The following is a 20758-nucleotide window of genomic DNA, read 5'->3' on the forward strand; positions in this document are numbered from 1 at the left end:
TCGGCTTACACCTGCCTATAACATTGACTGATGAGGGCTGAAATGAAAGTTTTTCAAAGCTAATTTCCGCCAACATCACTGAGACGTGATCAGTCTTGGTAGCAGCCATTGAGAGGAATTAGGATAATCTCGCGTACATCACAGTCGACCAACCAATCAGAGGATAAAAGGGCCATTGTCTGCTACTCTGCCTGGTCGTTAATAACAAGTATAGGGCATCATGCAGTTCAGCCGACGGCGACAAGATGTTTGGGAGAGGGGGACACGTAGTTTGGCACGCCAGCCAAGCTACGCAGGTTTCGCATACATGTTACTCGAATTTCTTTGCATATATGTAATTTTGTATCATTCCATATTGTTCTTGTCACTATGATAAACTTGAACTAAACTTGACCATTATAATATGAATGTATTTCCACCAACATTGACGTACATTTTTTGTAAAGTATTCCACTGGGTATACAAACAGTCGATCACAGGTTATATTGATGTCATATCCAATAGTTTAGCCTCAATTGAAGTAGTCTGGCTCACATCAGATGTAAAAAAATTGATCTACAAAAAAAGCGATTGAATGTCTGGTTCCACTGGGAAATTTTCCCGTTGCAGTTTCCGGCATGGAAAAACTTATCTTGACCTTCAATGTATTGACATTATTACATCGCGCGTCCAATATGGGCGGAGGCAACGGAGGAAATACCGATGTATGGGAAAAACTGGGCTCAACCCCTAGCATTGGTAATTCAAATTATGGCATGGTTTTTCGGAAGCGGAGGAAAGTTATTGAATATAACCCCTCGTGCTATTAAAAGCAGTAGATAAAGCGCAAGTATACTACCGATACTAACATCACAACGGAAGAGAGGGACTAAGAGAAGTAACGCTTGCAAACTATGCACGATGGATAAAGTACGATGGACGATCAAGGAAAGCATGCAAGGTGTTGGAAGGTATTGTGGAAGAAGGTTTGTGGAAACCTTTGATAAGCTAAGAAGGGTTTATGAAGAATTTTCTTTTAGACAAAAGGGCCGAGGGTGTTGGCAAGGAAAGAAGTGTCTTCTGGATTAGTAATGAGATACACCAAAGATCATTGGGTACTGGCAAGAGGAAATAACGCATGTTGGGCCTTACGTTTCTTCCTAGTTGATTTACGCACTTATACGTGAACCCTCGGCCCGCTGTAATGCTAATGCCACACTGTAGCGTGTAGTCTGCATACATCATGGTACATGTAGTTACAATGAAATGTTACCTTCATCGGGGCGTGATCCACAAGCACAACTTTTCAGTGCTTTCCCACAGCATATTGTGACTAGAAAAGATCAGAAGAAAATTGTAGAATGGAGAATGTGAAACAGTTAAAGGGCATTTACCGCTACAGTACAAAAAGAATACTACACTCGACGCCAGTGGTCGAATCGCAAAAATCCGTCGTGGCCTATCGCTACTTTTCCTGCAGCGGCTACCGGAGCGGGACAACGTCCGAGTGGAATTTAGCCCATACGTCTCTGTACCTCAATACTTTCCAGTTGCATTGACAGCTAACATAGATGGAACAAAGACGAATGAGAGCTGACCACCAACATGAATTCATGGAGATCCGTTGATTGCTGAAGTGTCTTGAGATGATGTTGGCTGCGTTGATTTTCGGGTGTATCAGAAAATGTGTACAAACGTTCTATAAACCGTTTGTAAACATTAATTTTTTGGATGTATCTCTGAAACTCTCTATACGGGAACATTATAATAATTATATCAGCCGACTCAGCCTTATCTCGAGACACTCCTCATTCAAAAACTTCACGCTAACAGAACGAAACTGGATGAACTGAAAGCACTGTCTTTGCAAAAGAGATAATAGACGTTGGTTTGATATTCAAGGTGTTTCCTTGCCAGCAGAGAGAATGAAGCATACAAACTGTATACAGGGAGGCAAAAACAGACAAGCATGTATACCCGCCACCATCAAACTCAAGAAACTTGAGGAAAGATGAGACCAAGATATCTTTGATTCGGTCCAAATTGGCAGCAATGTCGATAATAATTTGATCCGCAGTAAGAATTTGAGGAACCCGACTATAAAATTGGCTTAAGACTACATGTAGAACTACGGATCGAATTGAAATAATCTGGTCTCACATTTCTTCATTAGAGATTCTCCCGAGCATCGACTGATACTACTTTTGATCGCTAGGTGCAATGATATTCCATCACTAAGGATTTCAATGGTAAACACGAAGGCACTGCCCTCCTCCCGAGACAAGCATACATGTATCTTCAATACATTTCTAAAGTTGCATTTATAATCGCTGGTATATTATCTAAGGATGTTTTTAAGAAAACTTTAGACATCTATCTAAATATCTCTCCTTACTTGGTGATGTATGGCATTATAAAAGGTACCATCATGTGAATGCAGACACCGACAATGGGAAAACTTTTTATTAAGTGTACGAACACAACCCCACTGGAGTTAAGCTTATATCTTTTAAATTCCATGTAATGAAGAGGAAGATATTCTTGATATGTTTACAGTGTTACGCCAGGAATAAATGGATTTATAAAAGACACCTCAACTGTTAATCTATCACTCACTGTAAGCCGCTTCTGCCTGCACGCCTGCGTATTTTTTTCATATTTCATTTGTCAATGGATTCTGGAGATTTCAGCGGAGTTCTCACGTAGCAGCAAGTGCATTTTGAAGACTGGGTTAGAGTTCACGTTGAACGTTTAACACCACTTTACACATGGTACTCGTGACATGAATAACGAACAAGTCATTTCCAATATTCTGGCTACCCGGCCACGGCCTCCTGTCATGCCTTATGGCTGTTGAACGTCCATTGGAATGTTGGGGCTCACTCAGGACGCCGTGTACTTGCAATGGATGACCGAATAATGGGTGTAGGCATTATCTCAAGAAATTCAAATCCGACACCCAACAACGTTAACAGCTAATGGTTTGGTCGAAGTGATCGACTTTCTCTCATGCTCTACCAGACAGGGGACAAAGTGAAGCAACGGAGCACGTAACTCCCTTGGAACTATTTGGCTACTGATGTGCCGGCCTTGTGAGGCAAGTTTGCAAGTAATCGGTTCAGGTGAACGAGGTAATTGAGAATAATGTAGCGGAGTCAAAGCAGTCATTTAATTAGTTGGAACTCATCAATGAGTAACGATGTCGTTAACTCAAGGCGAAGGGGCATCGTTAACTAAAGGTGAAGAGGAGGTATAGGGGGGCTGTGGCGAAGTGATTCACAAGAGAACTATGTGATGACCATCCGTCGCCTCCTCTGTGTGTATACATACCTTGATTTGAACGCATGTCCATCCTTATCCCTTGCCACAACGTGGAGGCAATGAACGTATAAGCCAGCAGCATCAAGATAAAGGGAAGCAATAGAAAGACAGTTGCAATGAAAACTTGGTAGATCTTCTCGAAAGTCGGGTCGGGTAACTCTTCTATGCATTTGTGTGCTCCGTTCTTGAGCTCCCAGAGTTTTGTGAAGACAGCAGTTGGTATGTTGATGATTCCAGTGGTGATCCAAACCGCCACGATGAGTTTGTACGAGTGCGAGAGTGTCTGCCACCGTCTAGAACGCAGGGGCTGGCAGATGGCAAAGAAGCGTTCCATGGCGATGGCGACTAACGTGAAGGCGCTGACTCCAACGGAGACACCTGGAAGGAGAAGAAAAAGAGAGGCGATTAAAGAGATACTAATACACCAACATGCAGGTTCTTTGGCAAGTCGGGATTAGTGCAAGTTTGATTTCTGCATAAGGGTACGCAAAATTTTGTATTTAGGAAAATGGCGGTGATTGATAGCGCATCCACTACCGCATTGCTTTGCACATTGCTCGGCTGCCGCCTCTTTTTCAACGAAGTGACCTCATCAGTTGCGCTCGGAGCTGGCAATGGGACGACAAACCCATTGGTAAAGTTAATGCACTTATTTACCAGGCAGGTTTCGAAACCCTTACGAACGATTGAAGTACGGATGTCTATGAAGGACTAGTCATGAGCGGTTCACAAATATTTCACTATTCCTCGTACTGAGAAACAACAAGGCTGATTTACGCGCATCATAAACATTCGTACACCGTATTTATCACCGCCGTTCGTCGTATTACGAAGCCTGCCTTCCATTAACCTCCGAAAGCGGTTTGTCAAAAACGGTCGTAATACATGAGTTGTTCCACTGGGATCTTCTTAATATGCACGATACCGTTACAGTTTGTCGGAACTTCGGGTTCAATCATCCAGGCTCCCAGTGGTTTGTGTCATAAATACCCTGTTGCAATATAAATTGAGGAGCATATGGGACTTGCGATGCCTAAGACATGGTGGGTCAAGATGCTTTCAATTCGCGTTGAATTCTCGGATCTAATAACGATTCCTGACGGTGGTGTCCTGCGTCCCTTTGAAAGTCACCCTCTTAGAGAGGAATGTATAAGTGAGTGATTGTGGGCGATTATTTAATCACTGATTCTAGATGTACGATAACTTCGAATCGACAGTTGAAATTGACTCATATGCAGGAGTTGAGGAGGGTTTTCATATCGTCTAGCGGGTCATCTGAAAGAGGTCCACATTGGAAGACAGATTATCCGTTTCTGGGGCCTTATCGAAAAAAAACTTGTTTAGATCATTCAACTGAAAGCCGGTGGTGTCATCGACTTGGTTTCTGTAAAGATTGTTATAGCTTGTTATTTCTTTTGTATACTCATCACAGCAGGCGCCATTGTGATATCGAAAAGCCTTTCTGGAAGAATACGAATCTTTGATAGATACACACGAAGTCATCAAAAAAGCCTCTGGCAGAATCAAATATACAATGTGACCCTTAATTGCTTATGTTTTATATTGTCTCACCCATTTCTGGAGCCATAGCAACAATAGAACTTAGCTGTGAAACACGCCTGACGCTGGAAGTATTAAATGGGTGTTTCTTATAAGGCTGAAGTTATCATAAAAGGACTCGTATGGATGGATATTCTCCCCTGGGCATTTGGCAATCTCTACGTCAGTGGAGATAAGGAACGCGTCAGGGTTTGTTTTCCTACCAACTTCATCTCAAGGCCAAACCTGTGATGCAAGCGATCTGACGTCTATCGGGCATATGAGTCACGCCCGAACACGCCGGAATAATTACAGCGGTGACATGGTCAACCGATTGGTAACCACTAGATCTTGGCTCTGCAGGCTTCCTCGCCCCAGAATAATGCTTCGTTCATTAATTCGATTCCTAAGTGCTAAATGGCTTCCCTACCAAATGCTATTAACCCTGAGCAATTGCTACTTATGAAAAACATGAGTTGGGCGGCAACCTGGCGCTGCCGTATAATCTGGCTTGATCAACAGAATGCCAGACTGATGTTCGCCTGGGAAGATGTCTTGCTTCAAGAAACCTGACAAGCCATGTAAACTGCCAGGGGCAGGTGTTTGAAAACACAAAACGACAGTTTAGATTTTGATTTTCCAAGCACCCCAATGCACGATACCAAAATCCAAAGGCCAGTTGCTCAATCGGCATCAGCAATAACGTTGGCGTTACATGTAAGTCCTAGCGCTACTGTTTTAAATAGAATTTACGGGTGAAGGAGGCAACGCTTTGTTAAGCTAACGCTGGCGTTTGTCTCCAACGCCGATTGCGCAACTGAACCGTGCTCCTTAGCAACGAGCGAAAATTTCGAATATGGCAAACTTTTCTGTACGGAAGGAAACATGGTTTTCATCCGTATTTTAAGAAGTCTACTCCTTGATGCTTCTATATACATGTACAATGACTGGTGTCGATCCTATACGGCAACTCGTCAGCCGTAATTTTGCTTGCCAAAATAACCCTATCAACTGATACCTATCTTCGATGATCGAATAATGTCAATCGAGCCAATCAACCCGCGATCGATGTCCGCCGATTAGCCAGTTGAATATGAGATGAACTCCGCGACCATCCCATCTCATCAGGAGAATGTTATTGGTAGGTAATGCGACCTGTTATGTAGTTTTACGGCACGTACGGTACTCATTCTTAACATCTGTTAGGTCAGTGACGAATATTTTCTTTTACTGAATTTCCTGACTTTTAGCACGACTGAAATGAGTGTTTATACATCGAATCGATTCTCAAGAAGTGACGATTCGTGCTTTTGACAATGCCAACACGATCATTACATCTTTAAAAATGAAAATTGGTCGGCTTATGTATAAATTGCCTGTAATAGCAGACACTTAAATGAAATGATAGATCGATTTGAGCAATACTGCGAAGCGCACAAATATCTCTAAATCAATGCTGACGTGATGACTGGTGATATTTGATCGCACAAAATAAAAAGGTCCAGCATTTGAGGAGAGCGAAATTCCTCCAAATGTGATTGGATTAAATTTCAATGTCTGGTGCTGGGTATGGCATCAAATCTATGACCAGAACCTAGCATAATCAGACAAACGAGAGACAGCCAAGGACCATTTATCAAGAGAATAAGAAGAACCAGCGGCAGGAAATACGACTAAAAAGCAATGGGACAGGGTTCTATTATTTTGTTGAACTAGCTATTGGAAAATGCTTCTAGGTATACGATTCAACAACCGCAGATTGGGTCATTAAGCGGTGTCTTGTTGTCACTCGATCCATGGATACATGTATGTGCCCGACTTCAACCAACTCTGAAACAATGAGAAAATAATTGGAGAAATCGGTAGGCTACAAGAGTATTAATTTTCTGGAACAGCAACGGTTCAAAACCAATAATCAACGCTGGTCGTATCGTCACCAACAAAAAGGGAATTTCCGGGCGCATCTATCAGCGGAAGAATAAGATCTACTATAACGAATCTACAGCGGAACGGAAACCATCTACCAAAGAATAAGAGCTAGATGAGGGAATAACGACCGCATAAGAACAAACAAGATATCATTGATCGTTCTGTTCCTGACATGGATGTGTGTCTATTGGCAAAGGCTTAAGGCAACTGCAGACTTGTGGGCGATGTCTCGTTGTCATTCGATCGATCATTCATTGCCTGACCTCAACACTATTTGAGACAATAAGAAGATTGAGATAAGTTATCAATTGTTAAACAAAAGACTTATCCGTGGGAATAGCGGGGTGAGAGACTTTCTTCAAATATTAAGATGCTGCCTATAGGTTATGCTGCTTAGGGTTATAACGGAATGACGATGCCTTAATTTTGAAGATCAAAGAGTTTTGTACTAATCCTTCAGAAGTGAGACGAAATGTCGTCAATCCCGTAGTTGACAAGCGGCAAAATCGGAACGACCTCGATAAGTCAGTCTGAATTCCCATAATGACGACTCGTTATAAAAGGGTGGCTATTGCTGGGACCTTCTACTAAGCGAGGTCTTGTTGTCGTACGACCAGTCAGTCGCTTTGTGCATTACCTCAATTTGAGACAATAAGAAGATTGTGGGATGACTGGATAATAGTTCACGTGTAATCAGTTGTAAACAAATGTCTTTAGAGTGACTCCGAGACTCCTAAGTGAACAGGATAATGATGTCTGGATTCGGCGGAAACGAAGTGTCCTCGACGATCCACGGGTTTCGTCATAGTTGAAGGTATACTTAATCAGCCGTAAAAGGAATCATCGCTGAGCAAGTGGTACCATCATGGGTCGGCCGACTACCTCTATCTTAGCTTTCCCCTATTGGCTGTACTTCGTGATACATTATTCTATTCCTTAGATTTGTATTAAGAACCTACATATAAGGGAAAGCAATGATTGCTCCAGTAATAGCCTCTCCACAAGGATCAGACGCTCGTGGAGGAGAGGAAGTGAGCTGCAGGGCACTCTAGCTTACCGGAAATGGATTGGCATAAACATCGTTATTTCTTGCGGCTACCTTCGACATTTTAGTAAAAGATTTGTAGTGTTCGATGCTAATAGGCAAGACGGGATGGAATAAATAGCAAGTCAAATAGATTGATAGTTGATAGTTTATTGGTCCGTTCAGCAGTGTATGGTGAGATATGTAATGCGCACAATGATAATAACGGATCTAAACCCTGTAGTGGAACCACAACTATAGCGAAAGCACAAAATGCACGCCTCGGAGAAGTAGTTGCGAGTAGAAAGAAGACTGTAAGTTTTCTTACTTGCTTTAACCCGACACGTTCGATGTAGTTTGATGAACTCCATACGACTGAATACAGCTGTAGGTACTCTGCTACTGGCCTTACGTGGTAACCGTGTACCTTTTTTGAGATTGTTTCCGTTTCTGAGTGTTTCCCAAGCCTTCATTTGTTAGGAGCGCTGAAAGGATCGTTTTCAAATCGGTAAATCATATTGGTTAGCGGGTTCAGCGACCAGTCATTAGGAGGTTAGCACGACTGCCGGGCTCCTCGCCGGCCTAATGGGCTTTCTGATGGTAAATACGATTTCTCTCAACGGAACGGATGTGCTAGGAAACCCGGCTCCGCCTCCTAACATGATTTCCGTGCCTGATAATACCGGATTTAATTTTACCGCCATGACACCTAACCTCATTAGTGTCTTGCACAGTCTGGTAATGTGATTTGGTGGCTTCTTTGAGAAAAGGCTGCAGCCTTCCGACAGCTCTTTCATGATATTAGGACCTCCGCGAGATGACATACGGAGATGGTTGATGTGAAGAATACGAAGTGAAGATAATCACTGCTATGAGGGACGTAGAGCATTACTTGCTATCTTCTCTTGATGACAAACCAATATTCGGCGAAATTTCACCCAAACACTGTTATGTAAGTTCAGGTTGATACCCAGTATGTTCCTGAGCGGTTTCATTACTGAAGTTTTGAGCGATCACAGAGACATTCATATTTGTTGGTTATGCATTTTAAGGGCATTCTTTTGATATAGGGCTTAGAGAAATCAACATGAGTTTCTCTAATGAGAGATTATGCTGCCGATTGTTCCTTTCCAGTAGATATGCGGCTTTTTACCACTGCGACCTGACAGCATCGAACCTGTGGCTCGCCGGAGTGATTCGCAAATTTTTAAGGCGTAACGGAAAAATCAAAGCTCGCTCGAGAATGCAATTACTCTACACGCATCCTTTATCATTGAGCAACTTTTTGCCGATGTCGTAGGTTATTTCGGCGAAGTGAACACAAACAAGTGAAAAAACGTTTTAATTCGTTTAAAGGGAAATTGAATTCTTATTATCCCTGGATGCAATAATTAATAAAAACACATTGACAACATAATAATCTAAAAAACTTCAATGTTGACATGAGTATGCAACATGAAAGAAGAACGTTTTTTGATTTATTTTTTGCCAAATCTAATTTCCTGCTAAGATTATATTATATAAAATCAAAGTCAGAAATGTTGAACTGAACTATGAGAAAGAGACTACGCATAGGACTGCTGTTCCCTGATAAAAGGAGAAGAAGACGACAGAAGAACATTCAGTATAAGGAAAGCGACTGTACTGCTACGACCAAATTGATCCCTTTCGCTACTCAGATCGCGTCAGGTAAGTTGTCAAATCCTCGGAGATGTATCCACCCTATAGTTTATAACGAGAGTTCATGTTAGCTGATGATGCGAATATAAGAAAAGCAAAATAAAAATGCACACACCATACAAATATTGCTGTAGCGTCTTGTCAATATTCATTATCAGAAACAGCATCGCGGAAGCTTAGCTGCTGTGAGTGTCTGAATTGATGCGACGATTTCGTCTTCATTGGAAGCAATTATAGCTTGCTTTATCGGTATTAAAGCTGTGAGCTTTATAGGCTTCCAGGCCGAGAATATCGCGATTTCACGGCGACCTGAACCAATCAACAACAAAAAATTGGAAATCATTTCAGTCTCATAACCAAGGAGATAAAACGAATCAAAAGTGTCAATATATTTTTGAAACACGCAGTATAATAAACGTCACCCTGACTCTCAAGGTGTATGGTTAGCTGACAGTAATCCGCAAGGGGATTCTACCGATGCACGGCCGGGAAAAAAGACAGCATATCTCCTATTATGGTCATTCGCCCGCTCTCAAGTCAACATTCATTTGCAACAGCGAAACCATGGAATCTTTGAGACACTGTAACGAGTTCTTTTTTGTTGATGGTCGATAGTCTTGGTCAATAGGCAGGTTTTGCGAGCCTTGCAAAAGAGCTACGAACCGCGAAGTAAAAACTATGAAAATGCATTTTAACGATGATATTTTTTAATTTGTCCCTCTTCCTCCTGAACTATCATTAACATGATCAACGAGTGTCGTGTAAATGATTTAGCGCAGTAATTGATGACAACACATACCTTTAAAAAAAACAAGTGATAAGAATATTTGCTTCACTCTTGCTCCATTGAGAGCAGTCATGGACAAATTTGATCATGGTTCAGATGAAAAGTTTCAGCAAACCTGTGCATCAGGAACCTGTCGCCGTTAGATATGCTAGAATATGCAATGGCCACACATTAATGAGGATATTACCAAAGAAATGCCACTGACAAGAACGTTTCGTTTAGCTAATGGTCCACAGCTTTGGTCAATTAACTGCAGTGACAGCTTTAATCGCAGCTTAGCTTCACAAGACGAGGTATCAGCGGCAAATTTGTCCATTATCAACGGCTGATAGTTGTTGGAAGATGAAGAAGGAGGCTGAGAATGACCAATACTTTAGTGGGCGGGATAGGGGTACCAACTAAATCGTCGTAACAAAAAAGAGTGACCGGGTTGGCTGATGGTCTTGGTGACAGTCATTAGCTGGATTCCGGCGGGCTTTGCTTCACCATGTAATAAGCTTTTAGCCGCTATAATTATAACTAATATGAAAATTTGGGTATAATGATCAGCAAATAGAGCTTTGCAACGCAAGATTTCTTTTTGTTATCTGTTTTGATTGACAGTCTAAGATTAGATCGGGGCTTAGCTCCATCCATAGAGCTTCATCATGGGAAGAGGTATTAACGGTATGTTTGGAGGCAATTCATCAAAAAGTCCCTTTGAATCGGATGAACCATAATGGACCCTTGTATAGAATGGTATAGAATGGTAATCCCTTATTTGGGCCATATTTACAACTGAAAGATGTTCGTTTAGCTGATGGTTAGTCGACTCCTTGGTCATATTGATGACAGCCGCGGGCTGGATCGCGGCTTAGCTTCATCACAGGTCACAGTTTATGTGTACCATGAATAGTTGAGCTGCAGCCACCTGTAAGATGCATCCTTATGGTGGCGTTTGACTCTAACGCCGATTTAGCAACAGGGTCTCGGTTGCATTGGCATTGTGGTGTCTTGTTGTAAAGAGTTAACTAACATAAACCAACAAATCACTCTGACGAGGAAATGACACCGGATTGTATTTGGTTAACACAAACCTATACATCAATCAGACAATGGCATGACATCGGGTCGTGTCATTGGGTTTAACGCAAACCACTATATCACAATGAGATTACATCTGCTGGTCCAATACCGACTCCAATGAAGATGAAAGCGAATCGCGATCAATTCTACAACAGCGCAAACATGGAACTTTGAATGATATTTTAAAACAATCTTATTGCATCTTTCCGTGGAAGCTTTGGTGAACCCTGAGCAAAGCGCTTATCAGCTACACCTTTTGCACTGTTCTTGCACGCAAAGACATAGTTTTGTTGCACGAATAAAGGATACTGCAGCTGCTGATTATTGTCCATATTAATCATGTATAGAGTAAAAATGTAGGCGGCATTGTAGCTGCTTGCCGCAAGATACCGAATATAGAGTAAGAAAGAAAGTATAGAGCAATGAGACACCCACCCAAAAAGACTTCGCGGAGAAACAGTTATCACCATCAACGAAAGAATAGCAAATGGATTTTCTTTCAAGACTAAGTAAGAGCAGCAGCGCGTTTTATAAAGCAGGGCTTTCTCATTAGCAAAAAATCGGTCGTTTTGTTAATCAAACCTATAAACAATAACTGACGTCAATATTTCTTAATTGTAAATGTCTTCAATTGTAATACTGCAGTGGGGGAGAATCGAGACGATGCCGAGAACTTTCTTACGGAAGACATCGGCATGTTGGCATTTACCGCTTTTTCTCTATTCATTGATGAAAGTTGACAGCAAAATGATTTCCCCGCGGAGAGCAGAGTACACGTAATAATGCGCACATTTCGCAGTGTCATCCTTAGAAAGATAGCGCTTCATAACAATAACTATGTACATAGTCAGCAACATCTAACCATTTTCTCGACAGAGAAAACATAACCAAAAGGACGTTCTTACTGCGTTATCTTTGCCTAACATGCCTATATACTTTGGTTCCTTTCCTTTCGGATGATGCCATGGTTTCGCACTCAGCCAAGACGGAACATAATGAGGACAAGGAAAATCCACCCACAAATCGCAGTCACGATTGTTTGCTTTCACCATCCTTGAGAAGAAAACGATAAGGCCAGTCATTCGTAGTTAGTTCTCTTTCAACTCCGCCGCAGGTTATTGGTAGATAGCACATGAAAATAAGCGCTGGGGAAGAGCGCGAGTTCTTCTTGGTGCAAGCACCGGAAATTCTTGATTCGTCCACCATGTCACGAAACAAAACATACTTTGACAAAATTGTCGTATTTACTGACTGGCGACATAGAGTCGACGCCTTTGAAAATCTAGACGCCAAGTCGTGTTTAATCAATTTCAATGATGCCCGGCATTAGGTCGTCGTGGTGGAAGTATCGGCATAGGGATCAAAGGATTTTTATAAGGTTAAGACTTCTTGGCGGTAAAAAAACACAGGTTGAGAGTATTTTGGGGAGATTGGACAGCCCTAATTATGAGATGGCAAGTACGAGGAGATTTGGAGAGGCGACCATTCATGCTGTTTACATCAAAGTAACTTCATATATAATTGAGCAGAAAACAACTTGTTAAACTACAAAATATACATGTCGGCTGTTGTTGGCGATGAATGTACTCCCTTTGGTTGTACTAACATCTTGGACATTTTTGGAACTCATCTGATGCTTTTATTTCATTTTAGATGGTCGAACTGACCTAATTAGTCATGAATACTGGGTCTTATTTTGACTATACTGATAAAAGTATTCCTCGTACAAGCGTGAATGGTGCTGCTATATATACTGTGAGCCTCATCAACGACATCTTGTAACTCATGCCTGTCTGACTCCTGCCTATAGTCTTCATTGAAGACGCTTCCCAATTTAATGTCGATTAAAAGCATGCGAAGGCTTAAGCCACGAAACGGATAAATTCTGAGACCTAAGTCCTCTCACCACCGTCAACCTTGCTCGTAATACACGGACTCATGGTGTCCTTTGAAACTATCCTGTCGTGACTTCTTCTAGTGAAACCAGTTCCGAGTGACGGCGAGGTCAACCCATCTCATTACCACACTAACGGTGTCCTGACCTTCCGGTCGTCACAACTTTAGTGTGACCTGTCCGAGGTAGGTGAATTCATCCCCTCATCGTACAGCCAATTTAGTGCAGCTGACATCCGCCAATGGGTAGGTGTGTAACCCGCGCTGATAATGGCGGCATATCCTGCGGAAAGAACGGGAAGCCAGTGGTGCTTCCAATCCCATAATGCAGCCAATTGTTCAAGAATCAATGGTGGTGAATGTACGGAAGAGTACCTCATCAGGCAGTCTTTATGTGACTTGAGACTCGATTCCGCTATTTTGTCAAAGTACAGTATACGATGTTTCTAGAAAACAATGGCGGCCTCTATTATGGTAGCCTTCATGTTGAATAGCGGACTACACCGTCCCTGATCCTAGGTCTCTACATGTACAGCCTAATGTCGTGGGCACACAAATCGTTCTCAACGATTATCCCATATTTCGATACTAATACAACAAGTTTTTGTTTCCTTCTTTGAGATCATCAGCAGACTGCTAGTATAGGGTGGGCCCGACACAAACGACCTCATTTGTACCATCCTATTCAACAGTACTCTTGCTGTGACATATGACTTGGGTAAAATTAGCTCTCGGGAATAAGCTTTATCAGTTTGACAACATGATTGATCACATCCAGTATCTCGCCGCCCTTGTAAGGAAATAGGGGACGATATGCTTACCTCGGGAAACGTTATCTTAAAGGGACAACTCGGGCATTGGAATAAGGTGGCAGGAGGATAATACCCCTGCTCACCACCATGAGCCGCCACGTGTAGCACTACACTAAATCTGTCGGCATCCTTCGCGGTCCCGCTCCACAGTTCAGCCTATACGTTTTTTCAGCGCCGGTGATGGAGTATAGACCAGTAAAGCAGGTAACTGCGATTGAAAAAAACTTACGGTAAATCTCTCGATTTGTCGTTTCAATCATACGCCGGAATCCAACCAGACATCAAAGGAGCAATCAAATCTCCTGCCTAGCGACATCAAAAATTATCCCCAGCATGCAATATGTGTCTTCTAAGTCTGCCCTATAGTAGAATGTACCCTCAATCGCAGTGATTAGTTATTAACCACGATATACGAATTGTTTGGGTAGGGCCGGAACGCCCCACGGCTCGACATACATCTTACGATTCTCAGATGAGAAGATAATTGATTTCTGCGACTTGCCTCGGCGCAATTTTTGGCCGGCAGTATACACTGTACTCTCAGCTAAGCACGTCGATAAAAGCAGACTTATCAGTATGAAGCTATTTTCATCAATGAGAACCTTTTGACTAAGAAGGATTAATAAAGACTAGTCTTTACTAATTCTTAGTATTCACCACGGAGAAAATAACATTATAAATTACATTTAGCGGTGACAATTCTGCAGCGTGCCTGGCGCGACTTTGATATATTTTGCGCGTAAACATTTACTTCCTATCGTGCATGGCTGTCAGTAAAAATATTTTTCATGAATACAGACTCATTGTCTTCTATCATACAACACTAAGTGAAGAATTTGCCCGAAGTAAAATATTTTCAACACAATACTCTTATACGACAGCAAAGAGTTGAACCGCCTCGATGCGACTAGGTACCTGTGGCGGGTATTATACGTTACCCCGTACCTTAATTTCTTTTCCGCAATCTCGGGGAAAGAGATTTTGCTCCAAGCAGGACTGGCATTATGAGGTTATTATTACGAATTCACACAGTTGGCCGTCGATTCTTCGCCCTGAATATTCCAAATATATCGCGCTCTGATATAGAAACAACAAAAACCCTACCGCCTATGGATAACCACCTATAGGTCTGGATGTACAACAACCTAAATTCAGCGTTGTTCGGACCACCTTTCTCTGGTAGGTTATAAAAAAGGACCCATTGATACACTTTCAAGAGTAAAAAGAGACATGTCTGAAAATTCCAACTGTGGGAAGTAAGAGTGAGTTTTTCTACTTTAAAACAAGATGACACTGTCATGAGTTTTTGAATTGATATTTTGCCAGAGCGTCGAGTCCATGCATTGATGATAGCATGTGCGATCTTCGCACGAGACAAGAAATCAAATAGAAACTAACGATAAGAACACGAACCAATGTAATTATTTGATATGTTTTCGACACAAGATTTGACACGCATCGTTTTTGGAAAAAAATACTAAAGCTCCGAGGCAACTCGTTCAATCAAAGGATGGCTCTAACAACGATCTGCGCCGTGAATCATCTTTTAGAATGTCTATGTACCACCAACTTTAAAGTTTAACCTATCAAATGGAGAAAAAATCTATGAGCACCATCTCTCCCGAAGTCATCCACTCGACAAAACTCGGGAACGATGTTATTCTCCAGGACTACAGTATTTTTCGAACTGACGTCACGATCATTGGAGAGAGGCTCCCCGTGACCTCAAGGCTCCTCAGAGTTGTCCTCGCTGATTGGACAATGATGCTGTTTTCTGGGTAAAAACTGAATATGAATGGTTGCAATGAGGAAACATTGTGCGCGAAATGAAAATCAACTAAAAAGAACGATAGAAACAGTTAGCAAAGCTACCAAACCATAAGACGCTATTACGTTTAATTTATCGGCAACACACGGTAAGCATGTATAATGCTATCAGTCACTGCGATATGAAATATGAAATTAAATCACGAATGATGTATTACCTTGGTAATTTGAATGGCTGTATGATAAAAGATCAATCGAGATTGCCGCGCTGGATGCCGGTCAGTCTTGCTCCAGGGAATCAGTGTGGGCGACCAGACAGTATGAGATGCTTGTCAGCAATTATAGTATTGTATTTATGGGGGGGTATGTACAATCCTTGTTTTGAGTAAGAGGTCATTGATCAGACCTTTATATGCCAGCCAGCCACTAAACTATTTTCAGTGTTGGTGGCAATTATGGTCTTTCCAGAGAGAGTACAACAAACCTATTCAAACATAACTAACAACCCCCGACAAGCCACCTACACTTGTAGAAACTTCGACTTTCGAAGCAGTCAATTCGCCATCAGTTACATATATATTTCCCCCATGATCGTCGCTAGAGTTTCCCGCGGTTACATAGATCATTTGCCTGCTCATGTAGCAACAGACTAAATGCTGATCACTAATAACGATTTCCGCAAGTGTTGCGAGGTGGTTTTCGACATGTCTATAGGACATTCGACGGTTACATTCAGTTTTGGTGAGATCTTCGTTGCTCGGAGGCAAGACCAGTAGGTCAGCACAAGAGCGGACGGTGGCGTTTTCACACCCGTTCGTTCTTGTCACATGCTGGTGAAACGAGGAGTACTCAAATTGGTAAAAATTCCAAACCAGCGGTAGTGGTGTTGCACTGACCGCTGAACAGAATGCAAGATCATCTGCGTCCGATAATTGGAATTTCCTAGGCATTATCAGTTGTCTCATATTCACCCTGGCGAGTTAATCAAAAACCGATCATATGGTGTGATCACGGTGGGTGTATCACTGACGCAACACGGGATCTCCACATAGTAATTCTACCAACTGGTTTTTAATTCCTATACATGGCAACGCAATGCATGGTTGATGGATTATCATTGAGACCAGCTGATTAGCTGAAACTTCTCCCCTCACGTCCCTCCCCCCCCCCCCCCCCCACCCCGTAATATATCATTAATCAACACACTAAAGTCGTAGATTAGCTTCTTTTGACGCCTTGTGATTGCTTTATGAATGCCTCAATGACGCAGATTATATCGCGCCAGTTTCGACGACATCTTGGAAAGCGTGAAACCACACGGCAGGCTTTCACAGGTGTTGGATTAATTTTAATGCAAGTCATTGGATCAGCAGTAACGCGCAACTTGGGAGTAGTAGTGTACGCCGGCCGAGGACACGCAGCACTGAGTGACCCCCCCCCCCCCCTCCCCCCCAGACGCGCCAAAATTCTAAAAAATGATGCCAAGACGCACCTTCAGATATGAGGAACACCAGGAGAAGAATGACGGATATGTTCGCCAGCCTTTGCAAAACCAATTAGTGAACATAGGGAAATGCAACCACCAGTTTTCAAGGAATAAATTACTCGTAATTATTCTCCTCTCTTTGTTTTATTCATTCCGTCCCAGCCGGTCATCAGATACATGTATAATTGTGTAGTCGGGCGATTGTGATAGCTTGGAAGATCTGCTTCGCTTTGACCGACGCCACATAGATGAGATCTGCATTCATGCATTGGGAGCAGACCAAGCTAGAGGAAACCACATGTATATCAGTTAAAAGGCTAATGAAGGCTGTTTCTATCTTTTTCCATCTAGCAGTCGAGACATGAGGTAGTAACTGTTAGAGAGCACGATGCGAAGTTAGAGAAGTTAACAACTCCTGAGCAATGCCGATGATCCGGTGTGTCCTGACGTTCAGGAAATTGGTTGCCAATCGATGATATCGACATTCCTTCGGTTTTGACTTACACTTGATCCTGTGGCCGAAAATGTCATCCAAGGGAGGAACGTGTTGATATTTTCTTAAGGTAATTTTATACCATACCAGTGGCGATGATAATCGATCAAGAGGAATTGGAGAACAAAGCCAACATTGTGATCACGTCTGATACATTTCCTTCACAACCTCTTCATAGACATTTAGGAAAATGTCTTGAATAAATTTCTCGGTCCTATGTTTCCATCTTAGGTCTGGCCACTGTCACCATCATCAATAGGCTGCACAACAATAAGTGTACACGGCAAGTGTTCAAAGAAGAGCTAAAAAGGGTTCCTGCGAATGCACACATATAAGTGAACGTAGTGAAACCCCATTGAAAACCTTTACTTCTAGACAACTCTTTGTCGACTGGCTATAGAAAGAGGAAGTGTAAAAGCGATGTATTCGCGCAGCCAAAAGGCACGCGTGATGCTGTAACACAATAAAAAAACGGATATAAATGAGAAATGAGATGTGTATGTGTATTCATTAAAACGATCGAGAGGAAGCCCGCAGGTAGCATCTGTATTTAGCTGTTCGTTTGTGAAATAGAGTAAACATTGAAAGAAGGTGGGTGTACAAGGTACTTTGACAGAACCAAAACTCCCTGGGCAGAAGTCGGTGTCTTTGCAAGCGCCATTCCTCTGCAAATACATCATAACGGGCCAAGTGATCTTGTGTTTTTACGGCGGGATTTCTTTCAGCAGATGGCCATCCTTTGCCTACTGCTGCATGCCATGATGACATGAAGAGCCGAATTGGAAAAAGACCAACACGACTGTTAAAAAATGTAACAAAAATTGATAAAACCTGGATGCGGCCAGTATTCTTTCGTTTGTTTATTTGTAGGGCACGTTCTTCTCAATCAAAGTAACCTTTCTTGGAACAAAGGCTGAAGAAAGTCTTGCTCCGGGGCAATCGGGAAATAGATGCTCAATGTTTATAGAGAATCGTGGTCGAATCGAAGACAAAGATTGAAGTAGTTGTTAAAAACACTGGCAGTTAGTGCTCTTACGCAAAGTTTCTTGTCCTCAAGGTATCCGAGAACAGAGCCGAACAGAAAATGGATGCTTAATGTTTGTCGATCGTATCGCCCGAAGAAGACAACGGTAATCTAATACAGTTTCAACTACAATATAAGAAACATCGTGTTTTTTCGGAGAAAACTCCTCGAATTTACCACCAGCATGCTGTGGGCTTTGCCAAGTGTTTCATCCTTCTTGACAGTCCTATGGGTAACGCGATTCCGTACAACGTAGCTGTAACCATTCACCTAAACCGAGAAACACTTCGGGTATATCAAAATATTTTCTGTCGCTAGAGACAGAGTTTATTGAGGCAAAAAACGGAAAAAGCAATTTTCGAAAAAAAAAATCAAAACATATATTGAATGAACGGTATTAGTTGACATTACACTTAGGTTGTCGCATATATGGAAGTAAATAAAGCAGTATGTCCGAACTGTGTTGAATGATATCTTTAAAAACTTGAAACAAAAATCCCTGGTGGTATCATTCACTTTTTATGTTAGTCGAGATGGATTACTCGCATTAGGTAGTTCTGTCATCAATTCGCTGCAAAAGCCACCCTTTGGCATGTTGAGGTTTTGGATAACATGCTCTTGGTAAAATAAATTGTCATCGGATGACATCGTAAACCACCAAAGCACCCCGACACCAGTTTTATGGCGTCGGCTCCCGACGCGGAATGGGAAATGGTAGAATCAGCAGACGCCATGGCTGGCATCTCGACTTCCGATCAACCGCCCTCATCATATCTGAAATGTTGTCTCTGGTTTGATAAACGGCTACCATCAATGATTGGAGAAAAACATGGGTTGAAAATTGAACATTAATTCTCGTTTACGGTGGGTAATATTTTCCCAGCAGACATCAACTATGGAGTAAAACCTTCGTTCGGCTCTAGCGCTTATTAGGTAATTAACAATAACGCGCTGGTGCGGTTAATTGGCGAGTTTTTCGGCCCATACCCCGCAATTAAAAAAATTTCGGGTCTTGCCCATTACACTGTCTACTGTCTTCCGACAAAGCCCGCTCGCTCATAGCCCTAAATTCCCATTGTTCTACCTTCTTATCAATGGGTTATTTGGTCAAGTCTTGATAACATCGACCTCCCTTGAAGCTTCTTTGATGGGGGTCGATCGGGCAAAACTGGTCATGGTGAATATACGTAAAGGAAGTTTTCGCGCAGCCCCCGAAACGCCAATGCCAACGCCTATTCCATTGTTCGACACTGTGATCTGTTTGTCGAACAATGGCTTAGGCGTTCGCGTTGGCGTTTCGGAGACTTTGCGAAAACTCCCTGCGATCGCTTCCAATCGCGAGCTCGGTTAATTTGGCAAATGCAAAAAATACCTGCGGGGACCGAACGTACTTTGCCAAGATTGTGACTGCACCGGGAAAGGCCCCTGTGGAATCGACCTTAAAGAATGGAAAGAGCTTTTTTTAGGACGCTAAAAGGAAGGATCCCCAGGGTATCATTTATTTGAGCTTGTCACTCTATCTTATTTAATCATAACAGAAATATATTACAAGCGTGCCGAGAATTAATGGACTCTGATGTTGCAAAAACAGGCAGACCCTCATTCATTGTTCATTCAGTGTGACGATCCCATCAGATCAAATCGCCTTCTTCGGGTTAGGATGAACCGTTAGCCACCAAAGCACACCAAAAATCAACTTTATGGCAACGTGATTCAGTTGAATGCGAAATCGTCACATCAACGGGCGCCGTGTCTGGATACGCGGATTCCAAACCCATAATTTCATCAGAAGCTTTCCTTTTCGGTCATCGCCACGGCTATAAATCATGATAACTATAGCTATTGGAGAAAAAGAGGTTCTGATAAAACATTAACTGCAGAGATATATGCGGTGTGTGCCTATAAACCTAAGACCTACGGTCGAGTATAAGGTATAGGGTCGGTGATGACCCCATTATA

The 20758-nt window shown here is 42.3% G+C and overlaps 1 protein-coding gene across 2 annotated transcripts in view; it reads right to left on the reverse strand.

Moving 5' to 3' along the window:
* The window catches only part of LOC135493798 (cholecystokinin receptor type A-like), a 52095-nt gene that overhangs the window by 3150 nt on the left and 28187 nt on the right, over positions 1-20758 (reverse strand). Inside the window, exons 3-4 of one of the 2 annotated variants that reach the window (XM_064781374.1) lie at positions 3310-3678; positions 1253-1312 (exon numbers count right to left, since the gene is read on the reverse strand). In XM_064781374.1, the coding sequence (XP_064637444.1) occupies positions 1253-1312; positions 3310-3678 (429 nt within the window). The remainder of the gene's footprint in view (positions 1-1252; positions 1313-3309; positions 3679-20758) is intronic. The other variant, XM_064781375.1, reaches the window with a different exon arrangement.

Source organism: Lineus longissimus, chromosome 9 (assembly GCF_910592395.1).
Source record: "Lineus longissimus chromosome 9, tnLinLong1.2, whole genome shotgun sequence".
Lineage (NCBI taxonomy): Eukaryota > Metazoa > Nemertea > Pilidiophora > Heteronemertea > Lineidae > Lineus > Lineus longissimus.